The 18946-nt window shown below is 51.6% G+C and overlaps 6 protein-coding genes and 1 non-coding gene across 7 annotated transcripts; 3 read left to right on the top strand and 4 right to left on the bottom strand.

The window, feature by feature from the left end:
• Window positions 1-44: 44 nt before the first annotated feature.
• STEHIDRAFT_t203 lies at window positions 45-128 on the bottom strand. The gene has a single exon. It is a non-coding gene; the product is annotated as a tRNA-Arg (tRNA).
• Window positions 129-962: 834 nt separating this feature from the next.
• STEHIDRAFT_62467 (uncharacterized protein) lies at window positions 963-2133 on the top strand (the record flags this gene model as incomplete). Its single annotated transcript, XM_007306749.1, has 9 exons — window positions 963-1109; window positions 1179-1255; window positions 1322-1418; window positions 1487-1548; window positions 1630-1680; window positions 1738-1753; window positions 1806-1855; window positions 1911-2026; window positions 2084-2133. 9 exons carry the CDS (start codon window positions 963-965, stop codon window positions 2131-2133), a joined length of 666 nt encoding a protein of 221 aa, XP_007306811.1.
• A 937-nt stretch (window positions 2134-3070) lies between these two features.
• STEHIDRAFT_43867 (uncharacterized protein) lies at window positions 3071-3512 on the top strand (the record flags this gene model as incomplete). Its single annotated transcript, XM_007306681.1, has 2 exons — window positions 3071-3283; window positions 3339-3512. Coding segments are annotated over 2 exons (387 nt in total), but the record flags the coding sequence as incomplete, so codon positions are not given.
• Window positions 3513-5811: 2299 nt separating this feature from the next.
• Window positions 5812-7499, bottom strand: STEHIDRAFT_62321 (Six-hairpin glycosidase; the record flags this gene model as incomplete). The annotated part of the gene is made up of 7 exons (XM_007306731.1): window positions 5812-5898; window positions 5967-6583; window positions 6664-6727; window positions 6789-6808; window positions 6871-6992; window positions 7067-7143; window positions 7227-7499. The coding sequence occupies 7 exons, from the start codon at window positions 7497-7499 to the stop codon at window positions 5812-5814; spliced, it is 1260 nt and encodes a 419-aa protein (XP_007306793.1).
• Window positions 7500-9114: 1615 nt separating this feature from the next.
• Window positions 9115-11778, top strand: STEHIDRAFT_123424 (uncharacterized protein). Its single transcript, XM_007306917.1, has 5 exons — window positions 9115-9338; window positions 9398-9672; window positions 9751-10099; window positions 10167-10277; window positions 10430-11778. The coding sequence occupies exons 1-5, from the start codon at window positions 9312-9314 to the stop codon at window positions 11372-11374; spliced, it is 1707 nt and encodes a 568-aa protein (XP_007306979.1). The 5' UTR covers window positions 9115-9311; the 3' UTR covers window positions 11375-11778.
• A 430-nt stretch (window positions 11779-12208) lies between these two features.
• STEHIDRAFT_170310 (uncharacterized protein) lies at window positions 12209-13699 on the bottom strand (the record flags this gene model as incomplete). The annotated part of the gene is made up of 2 exons (XM_007306916.1): window positions 12209-13627; window positions 13682-13699. 2 exons carry the CDS (start codon window positions 13697-13699, stop codon window positions 12209-12211), a joined length of 1437 nt encoding a protein of 478 aa, XP_007306978.1.
• A 1694-nt stretch (window positions 13700-15393) lies between these two features.
• Window positions 15394-18428, bottom strand: STEHIDRAFT_100862 (UPF0187-domain-containing protein). Its single transcript, XM_007306915.1, has 11 exons — window positions 18125-18428; window positions 17927-18066; window positions 17115-17863; window positions 16991-17045; window positions 16833-16914; window positions 16724-16772; window positions 16607-16663; window positions 16492-16537; window positions 16415-16423; window positions 16325-16344; window positions 15394-16248 (listed from the first exon to the last, which is right to left on the bottom strand). Exons 1-11 carry the CDS (start codon window positions 18355-18357, stop codon window positions 15994-15996), a joined length of 1695 nt encoding a protein of 564 aa, XP_007306977.1. The 5' UTR covers window positions 18358-18428; the 3' UTR covers window positions 15394-15993.
• Window positions 18429-18946: the final 518 nt, after the last annotated feature.

Here is an 18946-nt window from a genome sequence, read left to right as displayed (position 1 = left end):
TGGAGAAAAATGAAGCGTGCAAAAAATGAAGAGATAAGATGTAATGACCACCGCAGGACTCGAACCTGCAGCCTTTTGATAGCGAGAGACAATCGAAGTCAAACGCGCTACCATTGCGCCAGGTAGCCATGTAAGTCATGTACATATTTAAATTTTTATCTACATGCAGTAACACTCGTTGACGTCCCGAAGAGCTCCATCTTTCGATCCACTTAAGCTTCCAACGTCCATCCTTCGTCCCCCAAGGACTGTACTCATCCTGTGATCCTCAGATATAGCGAGTTCTTATTCTCCTGGGGATATCCGAGGATCCCGTTAGGGTGCTGGCGTCGAATGATCTCTGTTCTCGGACGCCACGCTCATCTCGCTCGAAAATGCTTCGCTTGGATGAGTCTGGCGCGCAGTCCTGTCAGGATTTGCTTGTTCCGCTCTATTTGCCTGCGAAACGACGATATTCTTAGAGTGCTCTATGGGAAAACTTAGGCCATCTTCAGACACTATCGATAATCACGTTCGTGCCTTACTCTATCTTCAACGGGGAAATCCTAGCAAGACACGTTCTCTGAGATGGTATGCTGCAGCGTTTGTTCGTTCGGTAGGATGATTCGAGCAGCAAAAAGCCATTGACAATACTCCAGGGGTATCCGTGCATGACCTTCTGAGGGATTCTTTTTGTCGAGCACTGTGACTTGAACCTCCGCCTGACCGTTACTTTCTGGGCATTGAGATGAGGTTCTCAGCCGGCCTCATGGTACCATGCCCCCACGTTCATCAAAGAGTAGTATTCACGTCGTGCGCAATGCATCGGTTTCTTCGATAAAAAGAACGCGTAATACCGACATCTTAGGGTGTGTGCTCTCTCGCCTCGTCGCACTTTCACCGCCACCGCTTCTACTCGCTGCTCTCATCGACTCGGAGCAGATCCTATCCCTCTGCTATCAATGACCGCCGTATTCGACGTAATGTCTCCCCTCATATTGTCTATTGTCTTCGCTGTTCAGATTCTTTTTGCCCTCGGAGCTCCGACTCTGCTTGCCTTCGTGGATCCTACATTGTTAGGCGGATCATTGCTTGATGATGCGGGTGGTGGATTGGGAGAACCGCTGAACGTACGTCTCTGTTGTGTTATACTGTTGTACTGTACAATGTCTTACCGCGTTATTAAACTGATTCTACAGGTAATTATTTCGGGTTTGAGCTCGGCGGACGTGCTCACGGACGACGGGTTCACCAACTTTGCTCGGGCTGCAGGAATGTGCGTCGCATCATATACCTTACCGTGTGTTTCTATTTGAACTGACGACGTGTCATGCCGTTTTAGGTCAACTGAATGCTTGGGTATTCACCTAGGGGCTCCTCAGAGTGCGAATTTGGGCGATGGAAACGGCGCGGTGAATCAGACCGTCGAGCTGCGTCAGGTAATTGTTTAACGCCAAGCAAAATATTTTATTCGTAAAAAGGGATGTTTATATTAACTACACGTCAGGATTTCGGCGACGCTGCTGCAGGCACGTGCCTAGAGTCTTTGATTGGAGGGAATCATCTCAGGTGAGGGATACCTTCGATGACTTCCAGATTGAATTCTTGATATTTTGCGCAAGTGGCTCATAAACTGCATATGCGACTCAGGATGTTTCGTCAGAATGGTATCTTGGCCGATACGGGTGCACTTTTCCTCGCGTACGTGCGTTTCCTCAGACTTAGATGCAAATGACACTGATCGTATCCAATCGACAGGGTATCCAAGGAAGAGGTATGTATTTGTGGATTATTGTTGTATTTATTCGGTTCTGACCGCCTGTTAGCCCATCACGGAGAGCCACACCATCGTGCCAGATGGTTATGATATCGGCAGGTAAGTCATCTAACTCTTTTTCTGCCCTGATGGACTGTGCTGAAGCTTCATACAGGGATCTATTTGCCGTAGCTGCGACTGGGACGACCTCTTTCGGCGGCATCACGTACTCTACTATCGCTCAAAACATAACTGGCTTGATAGCCGCCGGAAGTAACGGCCTCAACCACGGTAAAGTTCCCTGGTTCACTGATCCCGACCTACACGACTGACTGCTATGGGATACAGGCATCGCGATCGATGGAATCGTTACCCTTCTGACAGTGACCATCACTTGAACTCATTCTCTCTCACGCATGATGAAAAGCTTTAGTTGTATGATATGGATGTATCTTATTGACAGAACTACTGGGGCTTCCTGTCACAAACTAACGAACAATGATGATTATTGCAGCCAGAAAATACTTGGTAGGATGGCTCGCCACCGCCACGAAAGCAACATGAAAGAGATGCTCGTGGGAACATTCGGTCAACTCCGAACAAGTTGAAATCTCCAACTTCCGACTTGTATCAATGTCTCTTCGACCTCCTTTTTTACTTTCTTGACCAGCGTCCACATAGTCTTTCGTTACCCAGCAATGATGATTTATACGCAGGTGTCAGACATTGGTTCTTTTTTGCTCTGCTTGTAGTGGGTTGAATCCCGCCCGCCTCGGATCGACAGTGCGAGAGATGCTCCCGCTCTCCACAATCTGTCTTCGGGAGACAACCATTGGTGAAGCCGCCGATGTATGATTAGTCTCGGCCAACTCGCAGCCCTTTTATTGAATGCTATCCGCGATCATCGATGCCCGCCTTCCAACGGATGCAGTTACAGTTTTGCGATCTGTTTTCTAGTTCAGTTGAGTCTGTCGCTCCCCCGGAGGCTCCATCCTTTGCAAGTCGAACATGGCCGAGATCGACACTTATTCAAGTCCAGTGTCTCCGTACGCTTTATAAAGGAAATCACCGCCGTCGACCACCCCCAACTACCCTTTCCCCCTCACCCAAGACGCGACCTCCCCCACTTCCTCTACCCGCTTGGTTCACCTCATCCTTTATTTTACACAGGGCCTGACCGCCCTCACCATCATTATTTTCGCTTCTCCACTTCTCACAAGCGGCACCATGCATTTGACTACGAGGCTCATTTCTTCCTTGGCTCTTCTCGCGCCGTTGGCGCTGCCCGCAGTTGCCCGCCCGAGTGCGCTTCGCCACCATCATCAACCTCGCGCTCTCATCGACGTCTGTGCATACATTGACGCCGACCTGGTCATTAGCAAGCTCGGAGTCCTGGGACTTCTTCCTAATGTCGCTTCCGCCGTCGCCAACCTGGACCTCTGTCTTTGCGCTTCTGCGTTCCCTTTGAACATCCAAGACTACACGAGTCTTTCTGTCCTCGCATCCATTCTCGGCGATGATGAAGTCACAGCTCTTTTGACCGCATTGGTTGGCCGTTTGACTTCCCTCCTTCTCATGCTTGTGATTGACCACCTGTACATAGATCAACGATGGTCCTGGATCTAGCCAGTGCACCTACCCCGCCCACTCTTCGGCTCTATGCTCGCAGTCGGACCCCTGTGGCTTTACTTGTGGCTCGGGATATGTCGTACAAGGGGATCAATGTGTTTGCCCTCCACCCTTGTCAGAGAAGAATGGGCAATGTGGCACCTTCCCCCAGGTACGCCCATTCGGTTTCACCTCTGGTTATCTTCCTCTAACTGACGACATTTAAAGGGCTCTTCTACCACCCAAACTAAACGTGCTGCTATCATCGCTCGCGGTGTTCGCGACTACGACGAGGCCCTCAGTACCTGCAAGAAGGGCGAGTCTGTCTGTGGCCTTCACACGGGTGGTTCCGGATATGAGTGTCTCAACACCGACACGGCTCTTGACAGTTGTGGGTTCCTTCGTTCGTCTGATACGATATCAAGTTAACTTGAATTTATCTCATCAGGCGGCGGCTGTATCAACGTGAACCCCTTCCTTTCCGCCTCCGAACAGACCTCCGGAGTCGACTGTTCCCAACTTCCTAACGTCTCCGGCGTATCGTGCGAGGGCGGCAAGTGTGCCGTCCAGAGCTGCGATGCCGGGTATGAAGTTGCTTCCTCCCTCGATAGCTGCGTCAAGGTCTCCACTAGCACCAAACGCACCCTTACGAAGCGATCTTCGCGCACCAACCGCTCGGACGTTGTCGACGTTTCATCCAGTGCCACCGCCACCGTTGGTGTCTCTGCCATTTCTTCCGCAACTTCGTCTTCGTCTCTCGGTGCCATCGTCTCTCTCGGTTCCCTTCTCAACGGAGGCGGCTCTTGCACTCTTGAAGATGTTGTCAATGCTGTCGTTGACTCTCTCACCGATCTCGGACTCGGCGGTGATTCCGACGAGGTGGCTAGCGCTCTAAACACCTCTACGTCTCTATCATCCGGCTCGCTCACCTCCGGCAACGTCGCTGCTGCGGTCACCACCATCCTCAACGGCTCCGGGCTCGGAAACAGCGTCGACAGCCTCCTTGCCGCACTGGGTCTCTCTTCCGACACCACTGCGTCCATCGGTATCTCCGCCCCAGCATCGGCTTCCACACCCGCCCCTGTGTCTGTGTCCATCACCGCCTCAGCCTCTGGTTCCAGTGCCACTGGTTCCCTTCTCGGTGGATTGGACTTAGGAACTTCTCTCGATGGCCTTCTCGGCTCTGACACCCTCTCGCTTTCCGGACTCGATCAAGCTGTCTCCGAGGTGCTCAACAACCTCGGCCTCGGTACCTATGTCAACGCGGTCGTCGCAGGCTTGAATGACTGTAACGGTGGATCGTCTTCTTCTGGATCGCTCGACCTCAACGACACCATTGGTGATATCACGAATGTCCTCACCGACCTCGGGCTCGACTCTCAGGTCGACGTCGTCCTCAATGGCTTGGGCCTCACGACCAGCGGCACTTCCTCCGACTCCCTCTCGGTCTCTGCCTCTGCGACTGCATCCGTCTCAGGCCCCGCTTCTGTTCCTACCACGGCTGCCTCCAGCTCACTCATTGGTTCAGATGGCTCCGTTGACGGTCTTGTCACTGCTGTCAACAATGTTCTTAACAATCTCGGGCTCGGTGGCTCGTCCACTGCTGTAACGCAAATCTTGAACGGCTGTGGATGCTTGTCGTCTACTTCAAGCTCGCTTGACCTCAGCTACGCAATCGCAGACATCCTCGCCGACCTCGGACTCGACTCGAATACCGGCGCTGTCCTCGATGCCTTGAACCTTCCTCTCGTGGCATCCGTATCTGCCTCTGCTACCGCCTCTGCATCCGCCGCTGGGTCCACTAGTTCGCTTACCAAGCCTTTACTCGGCAATCTCGGACTTTCGTCCACGGATAATATCAGCGCGACCTCCATCGTGGATTTGGACGAGTCGAAGGTGAAGAGTGTTAGTAGCGTGAAGACGGGTGCAGACGTCCATGGAAGAGGCTTTGGGAATATGAAGCTCGTGGAGCGTCTGGCGTTCTCCGGGGCTATGTTGGATTTCTGAACCTGATAAGCTTGATTTGATTATTCTGATTCCTTTTCGCGTCTTCGCCGTCACTCATACCTACTCTCTCACTCGTTTTTTCTCTCCCGCTTTCAGTGGTCGCGCTATCTCCTCACCCTCGCTTTCGTCTTGGTTCTCTTGAACTCGTATACTTTAGTCGTCTCGACTGTCGATGTCCATTTTTCTTCTGCCTTTCCGTGACGTTTTCTGTTTGTGTCTGTGTCTACGTCTGTTTCAGGGGATCATTTTGGTGATCGTGAGTCGCTCTGGACTGTCTGTATTTTCTCCTGCCTTTCGGTGAATGTCAATTGTCAGTTGTAGACAGCACCCCAATGACAATTAAAATTACTTCGTATTCATTGCTGTGGTGTGTGGCGTACGCGCCACAAACTAACCGAACCTGCTATGGCTACAGCGGAGAAGCTTCGTTGACATAGACCGGCCGCCGTACATTATAGATTCTACAACAGCTCATATTCGTAGCTGGCTAGCACGAACGACGCCACGCCCTTCAAATCGTTGATATCGATTGCCTGGCTGACATAGTACTGCACACCGTACGCAACTCATCAGTCTCAATTCTATGCATCATCCAAGCGACAAACCGAAAGCTCACCTCATAATCATTCCCGGGCTGCATACTCCCCACAATCACCGTATTATTCCAATCCATCGTTCCATTACCCTGCGGGATCACCCAGTTATCGACCATATACTCGTACGACTTCTTCATTACCTCCACTTTACTCCCGTCCGAGTCGTCGATGTAGCCGAGACGGATACCGCGGAGGATGGCGTAGACGAACATCGTGCTGCCGCTCGACTCGAAGTAGTTGCCAGCGCGGTAGGGTTGAGACATGACGAGCCACCAGGCGTCGGAGGAGTTCACTGCGTCTGTGGTGGCGGCGGAGATGAGATTATCGGTGAGTGTAGAAAGATATCCTTGCAACGTCGCGTGATGGGGTTCCAGGTCCAGAGTGGAGTTCGCGGATATGGCGGGCGTGGTGTCAATGATGTCGAGGACGTCTACGAGCGCCATCATGTACCATCCGACCGCACGATCCCAGACTTCGGGGGAGTGGCCGCGGTCGGGAGAGGCCCAGTCTTGGACGAAGGAGTTGTCATAGGCATGGTAGAGGAGGCCGACGTAGGTTTCGTTGTCGGTCGTGTTGAGGGCTGAGGGTAGTTGAAGGGTGTGGTTGTGCATTAGGGTAAATTGGAGGAGGATGTCGTCTGGGTTTGGATTGTGGCGTTAGACCGGTGAGATGCCCAAGAGTACATATCGGAGTGAAGAGGAGAGATAAATGTCTTACCCCAGGCTGATTGATTCGTTGGCTGGAATGCGGCTGTGTAGGTGGCGTAGAAGACGGAGCCCATCTGCAGGACGAGTAGATTAGGGCTATGGTAACTTCTGCCGGCGGTAGTTGAAATAACTCACGTAGATTCCGTCAAGCCATCCTAATAAAGTTAAATGACAGTCAGAATAAGTCTTCAGTCATGACATGTAGACTCTCGAATACCTTGGCTCGGATACATGAGCTTGTGCCAGAACTGTCCCTCAGACGTTCTTGGATGCGTTTCGAGCTGCTTCCGGAACAGATCGGCTGCTTCTTGGTATTTTGCCTCGCCGGTGGTGTTATACCTTCGAAGCATATCGTGAAGGCGGTTGATGTTAATTTATGAATAATCACGGGATATGGTAGGGATTCGACCCACAGGTATACGAAGGTCGGACCAACTCTCACCGGATCAAGCTGGTAGCTCGAGAGGCTGTGCGACGCGACACGACACCTCTCATCAGCCCTCATCCTCTCACCCCCCTACATTCCTGGTTCCACACAGCGAAGCAAAAGACTCACTTGTACCCTCCCCCAACTGTTCCATTGTCCGCCACATTCCGATCCACACCCGCCTGGATATAGTCAAAATAGCTCTGATTCCCGGTACGCTCATACAGTAACCTCAAAGCCCACTGAAACTCTCCGTGTTCGTAGGAGACGATGGGTACCCCAGCAGAGAGACCATTGCCTTGACCTCGGGAGATGGCAGAGTCAGCAGCGTAGGTTGAGTAAGTGATTTGAGCTTGGGTGATGGGTGGGGTGATGAGGACAAGGGGAAGCAGGGAAACGAGGATGTGTGAGAGGGGCATCATCTTGAGCTCAGGCAGACTGATGCTTTGAGAGGTGGGTGCAATAAATGTCTTCAGAAGACTGTAGAAGCAGTATATCACGTACCGCAAGATATCGCCGGGATGGTCATAAGAAAAGACCTATGACCACGAGCTCTTCAGTACTTCGGGGACATATGTTAGAAACCGGTCTTCTTTATGAGGATTGAGGGCGCGATTAGACGTCAGAGGACAGTTCAACATATAATTATGGATCTTCGAAGCAGCTATGAAGACATGGCCATGCTCAAGATCAAGAGAACCATGAAATACGAGACTCGTGACTGAGTCAGATCAACATGAACAAGTGTGAGGATAACCTGTCGGCCGGGCCGTAGAGGCAGTCGTTCCGCCACCGTATGTATGTGAGAATGCAGGGCAGTGAAAGACAATGACGAGTGTAAGATTCCTCGTCAGGTACGAAGTGCATGGAACAGAGACGAGATCGTGGCCCACATAGTGTGGCCGTTAGCAGCTGCGGATTCTTGCACCACGACCATGAATTGCGACCACTGCTACGAGGCGAATGATTTCAACAACTCGTCCGAGGTCTACACGGGGATAACAGATCATTTGGCCTGATTTCGGACGGTGTCCTGAGAGTGATGAGGTTGCATGCGAGCTATGGCAAGACGAAGATGATGAGCCCGCTCCGGGCATGGGTTGTGATGTTAAATGTCTGTGCCGACGGAACGATGATAGGTCAGTTCACGTATACGAATGAAATCCGCTCAGACGAGAAAACACACTGACCCTCAGTTAGCCTTCGGCGACCGCGTGATCAGAAGGATGAAGATAAAGTCTGCCCAAGCAAGCCACAAGAGTCGTCTGGATTGAAGGCATTGAGGTGCACCCATTGTCACGTTCGTTTGTTCCGTGGAAGTAAGCACCAAGTTTGACCATTTCCGAGACCTTTCGTGAACGCGGGCGAGAATCAATGACACATTTAGGTCGGATTTCGATGGTGAACTGATTTTGGATTCGGTAGGTACTACGTGAATACCACGGAGCGGCGCCGAATGCAAGGTCTATATAAAGGGGTGGCTTTGATGCCGTGCTGACTTGCATGCATGAGCAGCCACTTCCGAGCTGCGCCACAAGAATGATGTGGCAGATTTCAATTCGTTAGTGCAAGCTTATACTTTCATCGGAATGTCGAGAGCTACGAGAACCTATTGTTCGCTCGAGCATCTAAAACAAATGCAGTAACTATAAGCGAGGTAGCAAGACATAATTAGGAGGTGCATACTGCGATATCAATGCCGACTTTTCCTACCGAACTTTGCACCTTGAACGCCAACCGGCGGATTCCCCGTCCGGTTTTGGTTTGTCCGTGACATGATTGCGGTACAGATGCTACCCATCTGTCGTATGAGATATATTTTATATCTGTTTATTTGTGCGAGCCAAGTCAATACAAGCAGACGGACGAAGAAAGATAGGAACGGGACATGACGGGCGCAGTGACAAGGCCTGACAAGGCTGAGTGATCGAGGCTGACAAGAATAATTTGGGCGGACTTTGAATTGGGGACATAGCATAGACTACTGTCCGCTGCCCCTCTCGACGTCCTTCATCTTGACCACCACCATCCCCCTCCACACTGCCTTCGTCGACACTATGGCTTCTTAAACGCCTGCCTATCGCTAATCTCTTTGAAGAAATGCTCATTAATACGCACTGTACGATCTGAACTCACTACACCAGCGCGGACCATACCATTCATCGTCGGCCTCTTCATATCCACCAAGCTTGCCATTTCGACCACGCACTCAGCCGGAGTTATATTGAATCATGACGGAGAGAACACAACCTGCTTCGGTGAGTCAACATTCTGTGTTCTATGAGGTTACGTGGAGCTGAAGCCTTGTCGTGTTTAGGCCCAAGGCGGCAGTGGTCTCAGTCTGCTGTCCTTGTCCATCGTTGCGGCCAATGCTTCTCCTATACCCGTATCTCACGATGATTCCCCACCGGAAAGTGTTGTTGAGAACTCTTTTCACGACTCTGGCCTCTACGAGTCTGGTGCAGGGAGTGTGCCACGCAGTATCAGTAATGGACCCGCAGTGCAACATGCACTCAAGTCGCGTCGTTTATCTTCTACTGGACAGATGAAGAGAAGAATGAGTGACGCCAGAGATGCTGCTTCTCGCCCCTCGTACGTGCCCCTTGTCATTCACCCTTTCATTCGTCTACATCCATCATCATGTAAGGGTGTTGACCTTCATCTGTACAGGCCGATGGGACTGCAGAACGCGGCATCAGCTTTGACGGCACTCGCAAATCTGTCCCTGTCTACATCTTCAGGTGTCCAAGGAGGAGCATTCTCAGCGACGTCGACCTCTTTCGCATCGGCATCAGCCGCGCTATCCTCCCCCGTGCCCATCAAGGCCGCTTCGAACACCACGGTCCAGATTTCGACGAGACCTTCCAAGGCGGAAGAGGCGGCCCAATCTCTTCCCTCGGACCTGACGGTTCCCGACGCGCAGGCCGGTAGCGTGGACTCCAAGGCCAATGCTGGAAATGGCACGACGAAGAACGGTAAGAAGAGAGGAATGATCTTTACGTGCGAGAGTTGCTCCAAGGTCGGTTCCCCGGAACGTTCTGATCCTCCTTTTCGTGTATCTGAATGGGGTTGCGAAATACTCATAGGTCTATCGTCACCCGTCTTGCCTGATCAAGCATAGATGGGAGCATTCTCCGCACTGGCGAGAGGCGTCCAAGTTTCTGTTGAGCAAGCATCAGCAGGTCCAGTTGATGGAGGTAAGTGTTTGTGACGGTGAATCTTCTGATGGGTGGCCCTGTGTGTGACCCTTGTGGCGCATACATCATATCACATATCTTCATTTTGAATTTTTGTCGCAAACTGTTTCACACAAACACTGTCTGACGATGTTATCCGGTTCTTTCTGTAGGCAGCGGCGATACTATCGCATCTTTCTCCGACTACATCAGGAGGATCCTCGCTACCGGATGATCGCTCTCTCTGGCCGTCCTACCTTTCCGGCGGACTTCTTCCGCCACCCTCCGACGCTACGACCTCGGCGACTTCGACCACCAGAGCCCCCTTAAACGCTTCGATTTCTGCTCCCGCTCATCCTATATCGAGCTCGGTTCCAGCCACCTCCAATATATCGTCGACTTCCTCGTCCCGCGCCACGTCTACCGGCCCTCGCCTCCATGATTATTCTATCCCTTCCACCGCGAGCGGTGCTGGTGGTATAACACAGCTCCGTCCAGGTGTGTTAGGTGTGGCCACGAAGAGCGAGAGCAGTTCCGGTTCGACCACGAGGCTTGGTTTCTCAGGATCTGGCCCAACGCGCGTCATGTCCCCCTACGCGCATGAAACGGTCACCAGCAGTTCTGCGCCAGTTGCCGTACCGAACATTCATGGCCGCGTACATGTCAATGGCTCTCCTGCGCCTGAATCCTGGGGTTCCATTTCGGCTGCATCGTATCGCCAGCCTTATTATCCCTCTCCGGGCTCATATTCCTACTCGTCGTCCATCGCTGCCCCTCCTGCGCACCCATCTTCCCTCGCGCAGTCATTCACGAGGTCAGAGGGCACAGGTGCTTGGTCCGTCTCTGGCAGTTCCAGGTCTCCTTCCATCCCACCGTCTGTGGATATGGATGAAGATATCGATATTGATGTCGACGGTGATGGCGATGTCGAACTGGGAGGAGGTGGTCTCAGTGGGTATGGGTTCAGTTCTAGGACGAGGGCGGCTAGGACGAGTTTGATGAGGTATGATGGATTTAGCGTGAAAGAGGAGGAAGAGGACGAGATGGAGTTTGATGATAGAGGGAAGGCGGCGGAGGAGGAAGATTGGGATGGGATGGAGATGGAGATGGAGCTTTAACTCTTTGATCCTTGGCTTCGTCAGATGTCTCAGTGTTCGTCATTTTGGCCGAACCCTGGTGAGTAGGTGAGCGATGTGGAAGAACGATCGCAGCGAAACAATCAACAAGTGTACGTATGTTTACCCTCTCTTTCTTGTTCTCCTTCTCTATGTTTCTATATTTTCTTGTTTTCTCGTCAATTTATGAAGGATGTCAAATGTAAGACGCACCCTGGGACTTTCTCGTTTCAAGTTACTCCAACCTTCGACATCTTTTTCCTTTCTCCTGTCTCTACTTCCTACTCTTCTTTCTTTCAACGATACTCAGTCAAACTCACGCGTACTTGTACTATTTTTAACCCACCCCAACCACTCCCCTCCACACCACATATCCTCACCTCGCTACCCCCTGCCTCCCCCTCTCGCAACCACCTCTATAACCTGTTTCCTTACCTGGCTGTTCATCTGCCTTCTCGCGTTCGCTTTCTCGTGTTCGGATATATATATGGACGGCTTGATTCGAAATGTACATGTATTCGGTATTCAATATTCAATATTTTCGCATCGAGAATCACATATACGAAGTTATCGATCATACGTCCTCAAGACTTCGATATCCCAGTCACAAAACAGCCCGAGCTACATACGCTGTCCCCGGCACACTCTCCAATCTTCCTTCCATGCCGCTCGCTGCACAAACAACTCGGCCCTCTTGATCGCGAACTCTGTCTTAGCTTGCATGGTCTCGAACCGCCTGTTCGAAACCACTTGGTTTCCACCTTGACTACCCCTATACTCCAGTAACTCTTCGAGCACTCGAGATCCTTATACGTCAACTCCTCCAAAGACTCCGCCTCAAGTCTCTATCTTCCCCTCAAACACGGCTTTGGATAACCCTTCCGTATCCAACTCCCGAACATTCTTCGCAAGATGAAGGGTTCTCAAGATCGAACGCTGGGCAGCGTCGCTCAAGGGACACGGACACTTGCACGTCAATACGACGAGATGGTCGAGGAGAATAGTGTCGAATATCCTAGCAAGATCTCCAGCGACCTGTTCCCCAGCGGCGATATTATCGCTAGTATCGTAACTGCCGACCCTCGCCACGGTCCAGCTCTCCTCGTTCTCCACGGTATCGAACTGGGGGGACTCTGTGGAGAGGCACCGAATCTCGTAGAAGGGATGACCCTTGTAAGACCTGAAATTGATGGATAGAGCGCGAAGAACGGAGTCGGAGGTTCCTGCGTATTGAGCGGACACCGGGGAAAGGAGAGAGAGTTGGCTGGATGATCGGGCGAAGGCTGTCCAGAGGAGTTTAATGGGACGCTGGGGCAGTTTGAGACAGCGCAGGAGACGCTCGTTGTTGGAGCCCGTGGACGTGATGTCGAGATAACGAAGGTCGCGAAGAACGATTTGGCGGTGCGGGAAGGAGGGAGGATAAGGGTAGCAGTCCTTTATAACGTGGCTGAGCCGTATGTACTGCAGCGTAGGGCTGAGCGGTTCGAGGATATTGAGAAGACAGTCGAAACATATCTTTTGGTCCTCCTTCAGCAACATGCCGTCCAGCTTGAGCTTAGTGAGCTGAGTGAATTGATAGGTCTTCACGGGTAAGAAGATGTTGGAGAGTAATAAGGACCGTAGCTGGGGATATTGACCATCGAATAGGTCATGAGGTAGGAAGACGAGCGACAAAGGGACATCGCAGACCCCTCTCGGGTTCCACACGGACATTTTGAAGCGTTCCAGGTGGCTCGTGAATTTCATGTCCTCGAGCTGCAGCATGATGTCCTGGAGATCATCGACGCTCAGGGCGAGTTGAACGGTCCTGATGTTTCCCGAAGAGTGACGTATAACGAGAGCGAGGTTTTGCATGTAGCTCTGGACAACGGGTGGACGGTGGGCTCGGGGTAGATGTTCGAGATACAGATTGAGGGGCATTCCTCGAGAGCGTTGCAGCATCTCCTGCGCAATACCAGTGCCGCTGAAAATGACGTTGGTCCATAGACATTTCGCTCCAAAGGCAACTTTGCGCCATTTTGAGCATACGTGGATGATCGCGAGCCATTCAGCGAGGAAACCACAACAATCTGGATGAAAGTGTCCCGGGTGTCCGATGAGATGGCAGAAGATTCTGGCGAGAAGCTCGCAAGGAAGACGGGAGATTGGGGAATGTTGAAAGGGTTTGGGATGGTGTGGACTATCATCCGGGACCGACGTCCCACAGTCCTTGCTGCTGTGCGGGTAGTCGGTCAGGAGTCGAGACGTGAATGTCAACTAGTACGGGGATTATCAGCTCCTGGCCAGAGTGCCGCAGAGGAACGAACTCACATTCGGGACGTCAGACATTGTCTTTCGATGAGGGTTGTGGGTTTGAACAAGTAGACCGAGCGCAAGGCCAGAAATATTCCTAAATCTGTCGTCAATACTGTAGCCGACACAAGCTATGCGGTTAAAAGAACACGGCGTACGGTGACCTGCGCGTCTGGACGGAGTCGGGGTGAGGGATACCTTGAAAGACCGTGGAGATTTGATTTGAACTAAAGAAGACACACGCAAGGCTAAATACCCCACGGGTGCTTTGCGTTATGCATCTAGCAGTTGTGCATGCTTATGAATGGCGAACACATTGAGACATCGGTAAATACTTGACAACTTCCCGAGATGGAGTATAATCCGGAATGGAACAATGACTGAGGTGTTTACGATGCTCCGCAATGACTGAAGTGTTTGAAATTTGTTGGGTTCTTCTAACATTCTCCTTCTGGAAGCTGCAGATCGACAGCAGCAACGGGCTTACCAATGCAAGTAAAGGTTGGCAACCCTGACGGTGTGCACTTCGAGCGAGCTATTACAATACATGGACGAGGTTCAGCTGTGTCGGTCCCGCAGAGTCGTTACCTGAGTGGCTTTCGCGCACATTATTGATCTCAGATTTACGAGAGTGCGACAATGGACAGCGTATGTAACAAGGTTAGCGCCTTGCTCAGTCATCTCAAATTTACCTAAAGTCGTTCGCGGGACGATGATCTTGACCGTCCACCATTACGGCCTGCAATTCAAACATGAGCAAGCCCCCTTGATGCGTAAAACCGGCGTCTAAAGTGCAGATGAATCATCACCTTTGCGGTCCTCGGGGGAACTTCGCAAGGTCCGGGCCATGCGTTATGCGTGTGAGGCAAGTGTGAGGGTGAGTCTGGGTGTGTTACATACAGCCTCAGGCTACCCGCTTGCAATCCCTATAGGGCCCGGGCACGATGGAAAAAATGATGTATTGTAGTCACTTGCTCTCCCAACCGAGATCAGCGCCTGAGGCCTAAAAGCATGATCAGTGTCGTTGGATGCGGCCACCGGTGAGGTCGGAAAACTTCAAGAGCCCGTCTCGACGGACAACAAAGCCATTGTTTGCGTTTGTTGATTCCAGAAGCTTCCGGCTGTATCGGGCCGGACCTGGCCGGCCATCCTGAGTGGCACTGGGCCACACAAAATCTCGACTCGGATTTGCGTACATCGACTTCCAGGACCAGTCACCACCTTACGCATCGAAACCTATCAAGTGTAATTTGAGTTCAGTAAATTTATGATAAGTAATGCCGCGGGGTACTTAGTAAGCACCTGTGTTCAGTGAGAGCTTGGTGAGAGCTTGGTGAGTTGTTGGTGAGCCTAGTGGACCAGGCAGCTGTGAGTATAGCGGGGACACCGTTGGGCAGACGGGGACCAAGCGGTGACCATCCAAGATTTATAGTGAGCGTGAGCAGCGTTACTACGCCGGCCACCTACAAGAATGAAGCTATCATGTCAGCATGACCAAGCTGGTGTAAGCAAGATGTAAGTCGATCCACGCAACTGGATGACATGGTAAAAGCCACTTGTTTGTCCTTGTTGGATTCGGAAGACGTGCTCCAGATCTGCTGTTCATCCTGTGGCACCACCACGCCTTACATTCTCACCCACGAAGCTCCGAAGAGTCAATTTACAAAACTAACAATGCACCAAGTGCATATAGATTAAAAGCAAAGCAACGAGAGGACAGACAACACGGGGGGAAATGGCATCTAGCCACCAACCTATGCATCAAGAACGTGGAAATGACGTGAGGGGGATCGGGAGATGGGAGCAGGAGCAGGTCATGAGAGTCGTCACCGTAACACGAACTAGTAACAGCGAGCCACGACCAATGCAAAGTATATGTGTATGTGAATGTGTATGTATGTGCGGATGAGATATGTAATGTATGTAACGAGCGGACAGATCTATTGAGATGAGAGGCATGAGGGGAGTGTGGTGGACAGAGAGACAGACATGTGGGTAAGAAATATATGTACATATGCAAGGAGACCGAGTGAGTCACTATGCAAGAGAAGAGCTAAAGAGAGATAGCAAATGTGAGAGCGAATCCGAATATCGACGCTATGGGATCAATGAATTTTGGGAAACAGCAGCAGACCGACCTGGGGCGAATCTGAGCGAGCCAAGAACGAGGAAAAAAAAGGGATGGAAGAACAGAAATAAAAGCGAGTCCGACTCTAAAGTAACAACACTCGGCAAGACAACAAAGAGATGACAGAGACTAGCAAGGAATCGCATAACGCTCTGGCGACGAGTCGACGCCGCGGAGCTAAAGAAGGTATCTGATATGTGACTTACACCCTCGCCAACGCCCCCCTGATGGACCCCAAACCCCGTCCAACCCATTCTTCAGGCGAACCGACCATATGTCCCTGGGCCCCCTCTTCCGCATCTTGCGCAGCTCCACCAGATGTGCTATGGGTGTAGGCCGAAGCGAAGATATGGTCGTTCGCAGGCGAGAATGCCCAAATTTGAGGGTCTGGCGCAGGCGCAGCAGTAATAGCGCGGAGCTCGTAGCGGATGATGTTGGAGGTGAAGTGGTCCATGTTCTGGGGCCCAACGCAGACGGAGGAAGTTGCTCGTCAATGATTGGACGGCGGGAAGACTGAAGGGAAGAGTACTCACGAGGTCATTTTTGTCGTAGCCTAAATAAACATGCAAAGAATGAAGAGTGTGAGTAGGTTATAAGATATATGTTGCAAAGGCTGTGCATACCGAATGGGTCTACAAAGCAACACAAGCGTAACGGTTAGAAAACGGCTCGACTGCAACAGGAAGTGGCGAGAACGTACTTTCGATTTCTTCACCGGCCACCAAGAACCCGAAGAAGATGAAGCACTATAAAATATGCGCCAAATTCGGGACCATGTCAGCACCACAGCGAGAACATAGTAAGGAGAAACGCACGGCAATAACGGTCCCTGGGATAGTCACCCACCCAAGGTACAGCCAAAGCTGGAACGGCTGCAATGCTATAATCAGGATTCCTTCCTTCGACAAACGTTAAACGAAATCGGGACATACCAAGAAAAGACAGTATAGGAGCGTCACTGTCCACAGATGCACCGAGTACCTAATTCAGAAAGCTCGTCAGTTAGAACTAGCGCAGAGATGGGCAAGAACAAAGACTGACGAGAAGGGGATGGGCGTGGTGAGGATCCGTTCCAGGCCTGTCAGAGCATCTACGAGCTGATTGAGGGTTTGAATCATGATGGCTGTACACAAACATCAAGATAAGGACAGTTCCTGTCAGTGTCAACATCCAGCGAGTGAAACATAAGAGACACGTACTGATCGTCGGAGGGTCGAGCGCTTTACGAGTCTGAAGTGCGGCAATGTATGAACTCTATCAAAGTTTCAGCAGTTTAGTATACGATGCGCGCCTTAGGATGAAATTGGGGGAAGAAATACACACCAAATACAACGAGATCTCCAGCGGCAAATTGTGGCTGGTCACCGCCTGACTCTTCAGCTTGGCCCTCAGTCTCGCACCCTTCTTCCCCTTGACCTCCTTCCCTCTCTTCGTCAACGCCTTCACCAATAGACTAAACGGGAATAGATCAAACAAGTGGTACTTCGGCGGCATCCTCGCAGGAAGCAGGAAATCGTCGCCGATTGACTCGCGGCCACTAAGAACAGACCGCGGGTAGCGCCCACTTTGGTTGGTTTTGATGGGACGGAGAGTGGGCATAAAGCCGCGGCGGTTGGGAGAAGTAGGACTTTGCGGGCCATTGCCGGAGGATGTCGTAACCGGCATGGGAAGTTGTGAGTCAGAGGCGTTGGGTGGGATTCCAAAACTGATGGGTAAAGGAGGTGGGCGTTCATTTCCTGTTTCCGAGAACCGAATATTGGGTTGCGACCTTGTCGTCCGCGTACTCTTTACATCTGAAGGACGACGATCTCGGAGCGACGGAACAGTAGGTGACATTGGTGGTTGCCCTGTGAGGTCGACTTGGGAGGGTATCCCAGCCGGGAGAGAGTACGCAGGGAGGCACTTGACGAGATGGTAGAGGTCGACGTAGTAGATTCCGTCTTCACCACGGAGATAGTGCTTGACTGCGACGGCGAAGGCTTCAAGAAGATTGATCACTGTCTTTTTCTCGACAATGACACGAGCCTTCTTCTCTTGTACAGGCATGGAGTCCTCCCAGCCGGCCATGGTTTCTATTTCCGGTCGGTCATGGATGAGATAGAAAGAAAGGTATTTTTGACGTTTATGTGACGTACCAGGAACGTGGAACCAGACCATTCGGGCAAATGTCCTACTGGCAAGGACGATCTGCGACCAGTACCTTCTGCCTTCATTGTACCTCTCGAAACTTGACGTCGTTCTGTAGGAAATGACAAAACCCAACACGGTACCCAACCTATTCGGGACAGACAGGTCGGCACACGAGCGCATCACGGTTGCGATAGACTACTCACACTGTCAGCAAAGTCGACGATATCCCAAGATTGACGACCTTATGTGATATGACACAGATGGCAGTAGACCAAGCAGCAAAGAATATCAAAATGTGCCAGCATCGAAAGAGTGCCGTTGCGAGGACTGCGTTAAATAGAGTCGGCCAAAATCGACGAGGACGCTGAAAAGGGTCTGGCGAACCGAGACCAAGATAGTGCTGGTGCTCGCTCTCGGTTGGCACTTTTTCGTCCATGTCGACAATGGGCTTTTTGAAGGAATATAATTATGGGGAGTTCGTAACGGTAGGATGTGGGGAAGAGAGAATAAGAAGAGGGCCAGAGTGGAGAGGGGAGGAAGGGTATATATTCGAATTCGCTGCCTACCGCAAGAACATTCTGTTCCGGAAGGCACGCTGCGCCGTCGTGGTCTCGCCTTAGAAGCTTAGGAAGCGATCTTGGCAACATCCCGATCAGGACCCCTTGATTCCGCTTTGAACTCGCGTCGCTGCTGGTGCCGCATTCTTCAAAGCTCTTCAAGGCTCGGGGTGCCCATGATATTCTAGTATGGGCTCGAGCCCGCTCGGGCTCATCAGCACACAGCGTCTGGGATAAGTTTAAGCAATAATACAGGTGTGTCAACCGCGCCATGTGCCGTCGTAGGGAGGGCCGCGGCAGTGGATACGCATCATTTGAGGGCTCCTCGACGGACCTTCCGCCCAGGTCGTTGCCATCTTGAAGGATCATAAGCTAGCAGGGGAACACCCTGCTTAAAGCTGCCGCGTCCGGATCGGAAAATAAGATGCACGAAAGACGCGCCTCAGACCGATATATTTGCTGGCAAGA

Source organism: Stereum hirsutum, assembly GCF_000264905.1.
Source record: "Stereum hirsutum FP-91666 SS1 unplaced genomic scaffold STEHIscaffold_12, whole genome shotgun sequence".
In the NCBI taxonomy this organism is placed as follows: domain Eukaryota; kingdom Fungi; phylum Basidiomycota; class Agaricomycetes; order Russulales; family Stereaceae; genus Stereum; species Stereum hirsutum.
Note: the sequence above shows the minus strand (reverse complement) of the source record. Positions and strands in the feature narration are given on the sequence as shown.

Excerpts from the sequence above, each read along its gene's own strand:
- STEHIDRAFT_123424 (XM_007306917.1), top strand. The coding sequence starts at position 9,312 with ATGACGGAGAGAACACAACCTGCTTCG. Across the intron at positions 9,673-9,750 it reads GATGCTGCTTCTCGCCCCTC|GCCGATGGGACTGCAGAACG; the intron begins GTACGTGCCCCT and ends TCATCTGTACAG. Across the intron at positions 10,278-10,429 it reads AGCAGGTCCAGTTGATGGAG|GCAGCGGCGATACTATCGCA; the intron begins GTAAGTGTTTGT and ends TTCTTTCTGTAG.
- STEHIDRAFT_100862 (XM_007306915.1), bottom strand. The coding sequence starts at position 18,357 with ATGGACGAAAAAGTGCCAACCGAGAGCGAGCACCAGCACTATCTTGGT. Across the intron at positions 17,046-17,114 it reads TGGAGATCTCGTTGTATTTG|AGTTCATACATTGCCGCACT; the intron begins GTGTGTATTTCT and ends AAACTTTGATAG. Across the intron at positions 16,538-16,606 it reads TCCCAGGGACCGTTATTGCC|TGCTTCATCTTCTTCGGGTT; the intron begins GTGCGTTTCTCC and ends CATATTTTATAG.